The sequence below is a fragment of the Mobula birostris genome, chromosome 5 (genome assembly GCF_030028105.1).
Source record: "Mobula birostris isolate sMobBir1 chromosome 5, sMobBir1.hap1, whole genome shotgun sequence".
NCBI lineage: Eukaryota > Metazoa > Chordata > Chondrichthyes > Myliobatiformes > Myliobatidae > Mobula > Mobula birostris.
The window spans coordinates 48,613,418-48,626,874 of NC_092374.1; the positions used below are offsets into that span (position 1 = coordinate 48,613,418).

The following is a 13,457-nucleotide window of genomic DNA, read 5'->3' on the forward strand; positions in this document are numbered from 1 at the left end:
TCTAGAACATCTCAATTACGGTAACAGTTTCCTGCCAAACCTGGCTACTATGCTCCACCTTTTGAACACATTACTATAGATTGAGAAGAAATGGCAATGGACAAAACAGTGTGAGATGGCTTTCTAAAAGGTGAAGGAAATGGTGATGTCAGGCATTGTACTCTCACATTATGATCCACAACATCCAGTGTAGCTTGCCATGTGCTGTTTGGGATACCAATACGTTCAGAAGAAAGGTATCCACAGTCAACTCCTATAACCAGCATGGAGGAGGCCCCAGTTCCTGAGATTGTTTCACAGCCACAAGTCTCACTTGCCCACCGGAGTGATCCTCTTCCCACTTAGATTTTATGTTTCGGAGTTGCAAAACATAACAATATCAGTTTGGCAATTTGTTTTTCTCTGTTTGCTGTCTGAAATCTTTCTTCACTGAGGAAATGATCGGCCAATGACAATTGGCATGGCTTGTGATTGTATTTGCAGTATTAACTAACTCATTCTTTGCAAATAATTTGAAAAGCACAGTTGATTTTTATATAAAGCCCCTTGGGACCAGAAATGGTTGTGTTTTTCCTGAGTACTGAATATGCAATAATGAAAAGGTATAGGTGCTTAACGGTGTTTTATCTGAGTTTGAAGATTGATAATATTTGTCAATTCATTGACTTCTGTACATCAGAAGATGTTGCTAAAATGGAACACTACTTGAAAGAGTAGGGTATCATGGGCAATAACTTCTAGATTTCTACATGTAAATGCACATGCTTAATTTAGAAGCTGCTGTCAGAAAAACATGGAGTATGATGGCTTTGCTGTTATTTCAACTGCAGAAATCTGAGCTCCTATGGTTAAAGGGCAGAAAGGTGGCAGCAATTCACAACACAACTGTTGACAATGTCATTTGTTGTTCCTGACCTTTGTGTTTGTGCAATGCAGGAGTGCAGAATGTACTGCAGGTCAGAACTTGTGATGTTAGACCTTTTATTCCATCATTAGACTAGGCTTGAGTATTCTGTTTTGAACCAAGCTGCATGGCTTATTATCTTAAAATTTCTTGAATATTTGTAGTTGGTAAAATTGTCTTATTTTAACTTATTTTAATGATCTGGTCATCAGAGATATTTAGAAACGATGAAAAGGTCTTTGATAGCACAAACTAGCTAATGTGCAGCTTTGAGTTCTACCACTGAGTGGCTGCTTACAGACTGCTCCATTTCATGGGATAGCTGTAACAGTATGGCTTGCTTATTTAATCTGACTGTGGGACTGAAAAGGAACATCAGGGGCACACAAATGCAGGGAGAAACTGATCAAATACAATCCATCAAACATAGTATTTTGGATATCCTGCACTATTTTCTGATTTGAAATGTTTTCAATGTTTTAAAAATATGGTCTGTTCTATGGTCAAAGAGTTGCTGTCAAATTGAAAGTGGGAAAACAATTCTTTAAAATTTGATGAAAGTATCAGCAGATTAAGAATGAAGTGAGCAGAAAATATCCAAAGCTCTCAAGTGCCATCCAGTGTGCAACATCTCTCGGTGGTTTTGTTTCTGTGATTTGATCATTTGGGATCATTTGAGAAATTCAGGGTTAATAATCCTAAAATCACAAATCATTCTCCAGAATTCTTGCTGCTTTACAAACTTGGATAAATTCATGAATTAAAGGACATTGAGGTGATATGAGACTAAATTGTACAGTGGGATTATTTTGGATTGTTTGCATATAACGTAAGTATGTAGTTCAGATGTAACTTTTCTCTAGACTAATTCTCCATTATTCTTCATCTGCCTTATTCCCTAATTTTATGTAGAATTGACTGATCCAACATTAAATGAAGAAGACATAAATGAAACACAACCTTGGGCCAAACCTCTTGTACATTTGTGGCAGAGTAAACTGCACAATTTCCAAGCAGAGAAGGAATATAATGAAGTTGTCTCGAAAATGGAACCATATTGTGCGATTTGTTCACTTTTCTTTCCTTATTACCAGGTAAATTAATATTTAATCTAAAAGGATTAATTCACAATTTTCTGCAGTCAACGTCTTCTTTCCTATGTATTTTTAGTTTACAATTAATCTTAAATTCAGGAACCATTAAATATAAGATAGGCATTACAGGTGTATTGGGAGATGAAGATAACACAAATCTTTGTGGGTTTATTAAGTTGAACTTTCACCTCCTCTGCTGTAGATACTAAATTTCATTAAATTTACCAAGATTGTAGATGCACCAGTATTGGTATATTTAATCTCTTAAATCAGTGTGTTTGTGAAAAAGGAGATAAAAAGATATGGACTCTGCTGTCTGTCCCTGTAAACAGGTACAGTTATTTAATGAATGAAAAATGCTCTTTTGTGTTAAGAAATACTGAGGAAATTCTTACTATAATAACATCAAACTTCACAACATCCAAAATGTTACAATAATAACTGGCGTTTAAATTAATTGTTCTTTGATGCAAAAAGCAGGCCAAGTTGGACCTCAAATCTAACAGAAATATTTCAAAGAACTTCAGGTCAAGGGTCACCTGAAATATTTTCTTCCCTTGATATTCTGACCAATCTGTTTTGCTTTCTTGCTGCTTACTTATGTATTCTATAAGTTAGTAAGGTCTTTCTGAAGTAGAATAATCATTATTAACAATCTTTGAGGCATTGTGAAGATAATAATCGAAGACAATAACTTTGAAATTAACTGGTGATTTCCATACTTCAAGGAAGATTGCACAAATGAATGAATGGCACACAGGTTCTATTGAAGCCATTCCTTTCAGTTGAGAAGTTAAACTATCTGAAACATATGTGCACTGGTTAGAAACAACTTTAAATTATTTTGTCTAATGTCAGAACATTCAGTTAATCAGGAAAGTTAGTAGAGGTTCAGAAGGGAACTAATAAGGTAAACATAGCAGGTATGGGAGGTTAGGAGGAAAACGGTTGATATTAAAGTCAGTTTGTAAATGTTTCATCAACTTGGCATATGAAATTGACTAAGTAAAAAATTGTGTATATTGAGTGTATGGAAGTAAGGAACTATGGAAGTTGGTATGTACAGACAGAATAGATGAGTAGTTTTCAACTTCAGACAAAGCAGTTTACTTTTTTATTGCTGCTTAGAGTGGGAAGTATTGGATAGTAATAGAGTGAAAACATAAGTAAAACAAAAAGAAATGCCTTTGGTATTGCCACTTGGCCTATGTACAGACATGTCCCATACAGCAGAAAGAAACCAATCTAGGAATAGCAAAACCACTGCTTCAGATTTTCAGTCCTTGTTAGATATAGAACTGGAACCAGAATGTTGGCAGGTTGTTCATGTTATAATTCTTCAAGAAAGAGCAGGTGACAAGCAATGAAAATACAAACAAATCAACCTTATGTCAGTAATCGGTAAGTTATTATCAGAAACAAAATAAATCTTGGAATGGCCAAGGATAATCGAGGAGAGACATGACTGATTTGCTATAAGCAAATTATTTCAGGCTGATGAGTTCACATCAATGGCCCTGTCAAACTTCAAACTCATGGGAAAAAATAAATTCACTTAAATATTACAATATTTTACAATGTTCAGGAAGAAATATTATAAAGTTTGTAGGTGCAGAGAGGTCACCGCATTTCAGAAGGGATTAAAAGTTATTGGAAGGGTAGAGATGAAGGAGACCAGAATGTTGCTAGGTCAGAAGTTGTTAAAGTAAAAGGAGAGGTTCTGAAGGTATGACTTGAGAATGAAAAGAGTGATGATGTAGGGAATTTTAAGCTAGAGTCATACAATTATCACAGCATAGTTAGTTCCTGCCTGTTATGCCACTGGCATTTAGGGCAGCAATAAATGTAAAGGATTCTTCATTGCTATTCTGTAACATTTTTTTTGGCCAGTCAGGATTGTCAGCCCCCAAACCTGGAGGATTGTGAACCACTCAGTCTGGCCTGTACCCTTTGACCTGTTTGGCATGGGTGACACTACCAAGAGTCAAAGCACAGGCCCCTGACTCCAGCCAACATGTCTCCGGATCATTGAGGCACACAAGCCTACAAGCCATACTTCAAGGCTGTGGTCATCTTGGAGAATTACAACATAGAAGGTTGGATAATTACCCAAGGACCCTGGGTTGGACTTTGTAAGTGCAGCCCAGTCTAGCCCCATTTTCTAGCCCAATAGCTTTGTCAACTCTTAGACATTCACAATTAAAGCTGCTGAGAAATCAGCAATAATGAAAGAAGCAGTAAGAAAGTACTTAAGGAGACTGAAAGTTAGTAAGTCTCATAAACTGTTAACCTGCATTTCATGGATGGGAAAGAGGAATGCTAGAATAATGGTGGTGTAGCTCTTGTCATCTTTCTCTGTGTCTGCGAATGAAATCTTAATTTTGTTTCTTTTTGCACAAATGCTGTTTGGCCCACTGAGTGTTACCAGCATTTTCTGATTTTGTTTCAGATTTTTGCACCTATATTTAAATAAAAAATCCTATCATGTTTATATTTTGCTGCTCTTTTAAAACTTGCTTCAAAAACCATGTTATTCCTCCTGGCTTGTTGGTTTCATGTGCTTTTTGATGCAGGTCATGTTGTAGATATTAGAACCAAGGGATGTAGGATTAGTGGAAGATAGTTTTGGGATGATCTTATTGAATAACAAAGCAGATATGATGACTACAGGTACATGGGTTTAGTCCTGCTTGTATTTCTTGTTACCCTTTCAGGCAGTGAATTTCAGATTATTATTTGTTGCTATATAAGCTGGCTTTCCCATGTCAGCTTTGATTCTTATGCCAATCATTTTAAATCTATGTTGCTGAGTTCTTCGAGATTCTCACAGTGGAAATAGTTCCCTTTATTCAGAACCACTGGCATCTGACTGCATGCACATTATGTACTTTGCTCTGCATCACACATGTCAAAAGTATACTGCTGCACACGCTGCAACATTAGATCAGCATGATCATGTCCTCCTCATACCTCACTTTCCCACCTATCGTCTGTATATTTAATTATTAGTCAGTATGTTGCACTTAATACCTCCCCCTATATTATTACTATGTAATAAGGCCTCAGTGATCTTTGTTTCACCCCACTAGTTGCAGCTGAAAATAACCAATTTATCCCTACTGAGTTTTCTCACATTTAAGCCAAACCTCGACCCATACCAATATGCAGACACAAAATGCTAAAGGAACTCAGCAAGCCTGGCAACGTCTATGGAAAAGAGTACAGTTGATGTTTTGGGCTGAGACCCTTCATCAGTCCTGCTGAATTCCTCCAGCATTTTGTGTGTGTTGCCTTGATTGCCAGCATCTGCAGATTTTCTCTTTTTTGTGACCCATACCAGCATGTTGTCTTCAATGCTAAAAACCCTTAATGAGTGCCTTTTAGAGTGCCAAATGATTCATTAACGTTCCCTTTTATTTACCCAGTTACTTAAATGTTGTCAAACTTGATCTCACTTTCATGAAACTATCAACTGCCTATTAATCATTTTAATAATCATAGACTTTTGCAATCTTCTGATGATAGATGTTAGGTAATTAGTTTATATTATGCACTTTCTCTCTCCTTCCCAGTGAATAATTTTTTGCAGTAAACATTCTATGAAGTGTTTTGTAGGAGAGATGTGAGGATAAAATGTCAAAAACTCTGTGGAATTGTTACGCTATGGTATAAAGTTGCCTAATAAAAATGGAAACTGTTGACTAAATGGGTTGTCAGGTTCCTAACAGGTTGTGGAAGTTGATGCCATAAATGTTATAAGGGAGTTGATTAGCTTCTTTAAAGGCAGGATTTTCATGGTAATGTAGTGCAAGTCCTGAGATGGCCTTGCTGATCTTTTAAGCACCTCACTGTAGCCCTGTCAATCTTTTAAGTCCCTCACCACAGCCTTGCCAAATGACTATGGTTCCTTTCCTGTTAAGTTCTCTCGTTCTTTTCAGCATCAGGTATTTTATGGCACATACTCTGCCTGTTTCCTAGTCCTTTCTGTTTTGCATATGCAATAAATATTTTCGTAAAAGTTACATTGATCATCAGCTCATTTGATACTTCAGTATATTTTGTAGATTCTTTGTGATACATTTTAATTTTGTCACTCTGCATAACCAAGTTGTGGAAAAGAGATCAAAAAGTGACACATCTCTCAACAATTGTCATAAGTTGCACTTTGTTAATGCTGTCCTTGAAACTGCATGAAATTAAAATGAAAATGGCATGGAGAAATTAATGTGGCAACTGGGATTTAATGAACATTCAGCCCAGTGGTTCGTCTCCTTAGCAGTTTTAAGATGGAGAAAGAAGAAATGATGGAGGATGAGATATGAATTAAAGTTAAATTAATTAAAGAAAAACATGTTTCATCGGCAGCAAAGTCAGACATTTTATAAGCAAGAACAAAGATTAAGTGTGACCCAGTTGTGTAAATTGGTCCTTCAGTAATTAAGACTATATAAATTACTATGACAGATAAAAAGAATGGGGAAAATATCTCTTCCAGGGGCAATTTGGGATGGGCTGGAGTGAAACTGCATTGCATTACTTGTCCCTTAATATCCTTGCCAGGTCAATACGGAATCTTCTTATGATTATGTATTATCAAATATTTTAGCAGCAAGAATAATTCCCTTCAGCACCTTAAATCTAACAGCTTAACAATTGCAATCAAGTTCAATGTGAAGCTCATAACAAGATGGAAAGAAATGGTGACAAAGAAGCATTGCTAAATGTCTGCTAACTTATGAGTAATTAGAATACATTCCTTGCTTTCATTGGCGTACACTTTCAAACTATTGATGCTACTTGTTGCAGATGCTTCAGTATTTTCCCTGTCATTTTGACTCATTTACATATTCTATTCATTTTCAAAGTTCTTCCTAATTTTAAAACCAGTGTGCTGAAGGTCCTACTTCCACACTATATGTAAGTCCAACACTGATTTTGAGGAAGATAATGAACTTAAAAAGGATAATAATAGATTGATATTGACATATGCGTAAAGGCATCCGTTAGTCTTGTGAGACCATGGATCTGCGCGTGGGAAGTCACTCTCCAGGGCTCAGGCCTGGGCAAGGTTGTATGGAAGACCAGCAGTTGCCCATGTCTCCCCTCTCCACGACACCAATGTTGTCCAAGGGAAGGGCATTAGGACCCATACAGCTTGACACCAGTGTCATCGCACAGCAATGTGCGATTAAGTGCCTTGCTCAAGGACACAACGCGTTCCCTCGGCTGGGGCTCGAACTCACGACCTTCAGGTCGCTAGTTCAATGCCTTAACCACTTGGCCACGTGCCCACACACATATGCATGACTGCTGAAAATTGATATACAGAATTGAACTTGTGCATTTTGACTGGAAGAATACATGAAAGTAAAACTACAAAGGTACAATTCTAAAGAGAATCTAGGAGCTAAGAGACCTGGTGTATATGCACACAAATCTTGAAAAATGATAGTGAGTTGAGTGCAAAAATAAAGAAGCTGTCTTGGAGTTTATAATTAATAATTTAAAGTTAGGAAACATGAAGGCTATATTAAAATACCCATAAAAGCACTGAAAGAGTCTTCTGCAACTAATTCTGCTCTGGTCAGTTTACTCGAGGAAAGATGTGAAAGCCCAGAGGCATAGATGTAGGAAAAGTTTACCAGACTTCTTCTGAAGATGAACATTTCCAGTTGCATAATAAGCTACAGAAACTTGAATCAATTTGATTAAATATGTTGAAAATAATGAAGTCTAAGCAAAGTGAAACTGTTTGTACTTGCAAAAGGTTTAAGCATCAGAGGATGTAGATTAAAAAGTGATTAACAAAAGAGCTGGCTGACATAAGGAAAATTTTCTTCTGTATTGTGAATACTCTGAGACAACTTGGAATTCATTGTCTGAGAGGGTAGCAAAAGCAGGCTCAGTCATTGCTTTCAAACAAAGGTTAGATTAATACTGAGCTGAGGAAAAGGAATGCCAAGAATGATTTGGCAGAGAGCTGGTGGGGGCTCTGTTCTGCAATATTATGATCTAATGTACTGTGCAAACACGGGTCTAAACTGTATTGTCACCTTAAAAATAGTTGGATACATACTCCCATAGGTTTTTCTGTTTCTGCAAGTCACTAAAAATCTACTTCTCATTCTTAACATGAATGTACATTGCTTCATTTACTTCTGTTAGAATACACTCACCATTGTCTTCCTTAAGTCCATTACAATCCTCTGAGAATATTTATATATTTCTCAGTGGTGCCATAAAATAATTTGCAATTATTTTATTTATCTAAAGTTATGTCATCAATGTAGACCATAAGAAACATTGTTCATCATATCTTCCCCAAACAAAACCCACTCTTTAACTCTCTCTAAACCAAGAAATTACTATACACTTGAATGTATCATTTTCCATATCTATTCTTAATCCGATGATTGCTCTTCCCCACATATTCCAGCATGCTATGCTCTCCAGAATGTCTGGTGGCTCTGGGCCTGTATTCACTGGAATTCAGAAGAATGAGGGGTGACCAAATTGAAACCTATTGAATGTTAAACTACCTGGATAGAGTGGATATGGAGAAGATGTTTCCTATCGTGGGAGAATCTAGGACCAGAGGACACAGCCTCGGAATAGAAGGGTGTCCTTAGAACTGAGATGAGGAAGAATTTCTTTAGACAGAGAATGGTGAATCTGTGGAATTCATTGCCACAGGTGGCTGTGGAGGCCAAGTCCTTACATATATTTAAAGCAGAGATTGATGGATTCTTGATTGTTCAGGGCACAAAGGGATATGGGGAGAAGGCAGGAAATTAGGGCTGAAAAGGAAAATGCATCAGCCATGATGAAATGGTAGAGCAGACACGATGAGCTAAATGGCCTACCTAATTCTGCCCTATATCTTGTGGTCTTATCTTTGTCCTTGGATACTTCATTCGGCTGAATGAGATGTGGCTCTTTTTACCTTTGCTAAAGTATTAATCAAGGAGGTTCTTGTGCGCACCAATAAACAGGGGAAACAAATCCATTTCTTTCTGGCATGCTGCCCTTGTCCTTTTAGACCCATAACTTTGCTTGTTGTCAATTCTATTGAAACCTTTACCAAATGTTGAAAGCCACTTGCATGGCAATAACTGTACTATCTTTCCTGCTCCTTCATCAGTTTAGCCAGAGATGATGGTTTTTAACAGAATGGTATTGCCTTTCTTTAATTAGCTTGTATTGCTGTGAAATTTAATTAATTGTGTTGGGGTTATTGCTTGAAAGTTTATCTGTCACCACTATTAGGATGACTAACTGTCTTGACTGAGTTAATCCCTTCCATCCTTTTAAACAGAGGATCCTGATTACAGTTGTGAGTCCTCTTGTGCTACTTCAGTAGTAAAGCAATAGGAAATTAATGGCAGATTATCAACCCAGCAATTGCAATTTCCACGCACTTTCTTCAAACCTAGGATGCACCCCACCTGGATTGGATAGTTTTACTACTTCGACAAACTCCTGTCAACATTTAATTATTTACTTTTATATATTTTATTGTCCTATACTCTATCACCACTACCTTCTCCCATGCTTGTTTAATACTGGTATTCTGTTATCTAGAGAAGGCACTTTCTAAATCCTCAGCCACACAAGTAGCTCACCTTAACCACACCTTTCATTCTCACAAGAATATTTAATTTTGTCTTCAATTGATTTTGTTCTTTACTTCACAGCACTTTTAGAATTAATGTGTTTATACATTATTTTGATTCCTGTTTACAATAGCTACTAATCAAGTCTCGTAACTTTTCTTTGCTCTTTTGATTTGTTTTTGTAGATCTCCTCTGACCTTTGTCAGTGGTTTGTCTTGTTATTGTATTGTGAACTGCATAATTCTCATAAACACAAATAATTTTGCAGAGGGTGGAAATTTGAGTAACACACAAAGTGCTGGAGGAACTCAGCAAGTCAGACAGCATTTCTTGAAGGGAATAAATGGTCAACTTTTCATGCCACAACCCTTCATCAACACTGGAAAGAAAGAAATGAAGGCAGAATAAAGTGGGTGTGGGGGCGGGGGAGGAGTACAAGTTGGCAGGTGATAGCTGAGACCAGGAGAGAGGAAAGAGAGTGGGTGGGGGAAGGGGTTGGAATAAAGTAACAAGCTGAAAGGTGATGGCTGGTAGAAATGAATGGCTGAAGAAGAAGGAATCTAATAAGATAAGACAGTTGTCCACAGAAGAAAGGGAAGGAGGAGGGGCACACAGTGATAAGATAGGCAGATGAGAAGAGAAGGAAGGAGAGGAGAACCAGAATGGGGAATGGAAAAGGAGAGAAGTGGGAGAAAGAAGAAATTTGTGTGCATGCCATCAGGTTGGAGGCTACCCAGAGGTGTTGCTCCCTTAACCTGAGTGGGGCCTCATCATGGCAGCAGAGGAGGCTATGGAACAATATGCCTGAAAGAAATTGGAAGTCAAATTGAACTGGGTGGTCATTTCAGTACAACATTCCCCCCATCAGGAAATCCTTAAAAGCTCTCTGCTTCTTTCTGGACAACAGATTTAACCAGATCCCCTTCACCATCACTTTGCTCTGTCTGGGGGATTTGGTTCTCACCCTCAACAATTTCTCTTTTGGCTATTCCCACTTTCTCCAAACTCAGGGTATAGCTAGGGACACCTGCATAAGCCCTAGCTAAGCCAAGCCTTTTGTCAACTATGTGGAACAGTCCATATTTGAGGCCTACATTGATAATGCTCCCCAACTTCTTCTGTGTTACATTGATGGCTGCATTGGTGCTGCTTCCTGCTGCATTCTGAGCTTGTCAATTTCTTCAACTTTGCCTCCAACTTCCACTCTGCACTCAAACTTACTTAGTCCATCTCTGACACCTCTCTCCACCTTTTTCAACGTCTCTGAAGACATCTACTGATATATTTTATCAGCCTACTGATTCTCACAGCTTTCTAGACTATACTTCTTCCCACCCTGTCACTTGTAAAAAATTTATTCCCCTTTCTCAGTGTCCACGTCTCTGCCACATCTGTTTTTATGCTGAGGCTTTGCATTCCAGAACCTCTGAGATGTGCTCTTTCTTCAAAGAATGAGATTTCGCTTCCACTACCATGCTTACCCACTCTCCTGCCTCCATCACTGCCTTGACATGTATCTCCTCCATTTCCTGCATATCTGTCCTCACTCCATGCTCCCAATGCCAAAACAGGGGTAAGGTTCCCTTTGTCTTTACCTTTTACCCTATGAGCCTCCATATCCAGCACCTCATTCTCCATAACTTCCAACATCAGCGTGATTCTACCACCAAGCACATCTTTTCCTCTGCTTATCATAGGGATTGCTCTCTATATGACTTCCTTGTCCACTCATCTCTTTCCACTAATCTCCCTGCTAGCACTTATCCCTGCAAGTGGGACAAGTGCTGCTCCTGCCCCTACACCTCCCTCACCATCATTCAGGGCCTCAAACAATCATTCCCGGAGAGGTGACTCTTCACTTGTGAGTGTGTTGGAGACATGTACTGTCTCTAGGGATCCCAATATGGTCTGCGCTACATCATTGAGACTCATCAAAGATTGGTGGATTACTTCGTCGAGCACAAAAGACAGGATTTCCTGATGGGCACCAATTTTGTTTTGACTTCCGGATTTCATAAGAACATAAGAAATAGGAGCAAGAGTAGGCCATCTGGCCTGTCGAGCCTGCTCTGCCATTCAATAAAATCATGGCTGATCTGGCCATGGACACATCTCCACCTAGTCACATCAGTCCTGACGAAGGGTCTCGGCCTGAAACGTCGACTGCACCTCTTCCTACAGATGCTGCCTGGCCTGCTGCGTTCACCAGCAACTTTGATGTGTGTTGCTTGAATTTCCAGCATCTGCAGAATTCCTGTTGTTTACATCTCCACCTACCTGCCTTTTCTCCATAACCCTTAATTCTCCTACTATGCAAAAATCTGTCCAACCTTGTTTTAAATATATTTACTAAGGTAGCCTCCACTGCTTCATTGGGCAGAGAATTCCACAGATTCTTCACTCTTAGGGAAAGACAGTTCCTTCTCATCTCCGTCCTAAATTTACTCCCCGAATCTTGAGACTATGTCACCTAGTTCTAGTCCTCTCTACCAGTGGAAACAACTTTCCTCCCTCTATCTTTTCTATCCCTTTCATAATTTTATGTTTCTATAAGATCTCCTCTCATTCTTCTGAATTCTAGTCAGTATAGTCCCAGGCGACTCAATCTCTCCTCATAGTCTCTGGAATCATCCTGGTGAACCTCCTCTGCACTGCCTTCAAAGCCAGTATATCCTTCCTCAAGTAAGGAGACCAGAGCTGCATGCAGTACTCTAGGTGTGGTCTCACCAGTACCCTGTACAGTTGCAGCATAATCTCCCTGCTCTTAAATTCAATTTCTCTAGCAACAAAGGCCAACATTCCATTTGCCTTCTTGATAGCCTGTTGCACCTGCAAGCCAACCTTTTGTGATTCATGCACAAGCACTCCCACATGCCTCTACGCAGCAGCATGCTGCAATTTTTTACCACTGAATTAATAATCTGCTCTTTCAGCTTTCCTTTCAAAGTGGATGACCTTGCACTTACCAGCATTGTACTCCATCTGCCAGACCCTTGCAGACTTTCTGTATCTTTTGCACAATTAGCTTTTCTGCTCAGTTTAGTATCGTCAGCAAACTGGGATACGCTACACTCGGTCCCCTCTTCCAAATAGTTAATGTATATCGCGAACAGTTGCGGGGCCAGCACCAACCTCTGCAGCACACTGCTCACCACTGATTGCCAACCAGAGTAACACCCATCTATCTCAACTCTCTGCTCTCTATTAGTTAATCAATCCTCTATCCATGTTAATACATCATCCCCAACTCTATGCATCCTTATCTGATGGATAAGTCTTTTATATGGCATCTTATCAAGTGCCTTCTAGAAATCCAAGTAACTAACGTCCATCTGTTTCTTTCTATCCACGGTGCTCGTTATGTCCTCACAGAACTCCAGTAAGTTTTTCAAACAGGACAGCCATTCCAACATGACAGTTCATAGCCTTCTCTGCTGCCACGATGAGGCCACTCTTAGTTTGGAGGAGCAACAGCTCATATTCTGTCTGGGTTACCTCCAACCTGATGACATGGACATCAAATTCTTTAATTACTGGTAATCACTGCTGCCACTAGGAGGAAAGTACTGGAGCTTCAGGTTCAGGAATGGTTATTACCCCTCAACCATCAGGTGCTTGAACCAAAGGGAATAATTTCACTCAACTTCACTTGCTCCATCACTGAACTGTTCCCACAATCTATAGACTCACTTTCAGTGACTCTTCATCTCGTGTTCTTGATATTTATTGCTTATTTATTTATCTTTTTTTTTTGTATTTGTAGTTTGTTGTCTTTTGCACATTGGTTGAACACCCAAGTTGGTGCAGTCTTTCATTGATTCTATTACGATTATTATTTTATTATAG

The 13,457-nt window shown here is 38.8% G+C and overlaps 1 protein-coding gene across 3 annotated transcripts in view; it reads left to right on the forward strand.

Annotated features, from left to right (window-relative positions):
• Nucleotides 1-13,457, forward strand: part of LOC140197685 (lysine-specific demethylase 4C-like) — a 385,265-nt gene that overhangs the window by 191,821 nt on the left and 179,987 nt on the right. For all 3 annotated transcript variants that reach the window (XR_011885993.1, XM_072257997.1, XM_072257998.1), the window contains exon 13: nucleotides 1,817-1,998. Coding sequence is in view for 2 of the 3 variants with exons in the window: in XM_072257997.1 (XP_072114098.1) it covers nucleotides 1,817-1,998 (182 nt within the window). In the remaining variant the exon portion in view is untranslated. The remainder of the gene's footprint in view (nucleotides 1-1,816; nucleotides 1,999-13,457) is intronic.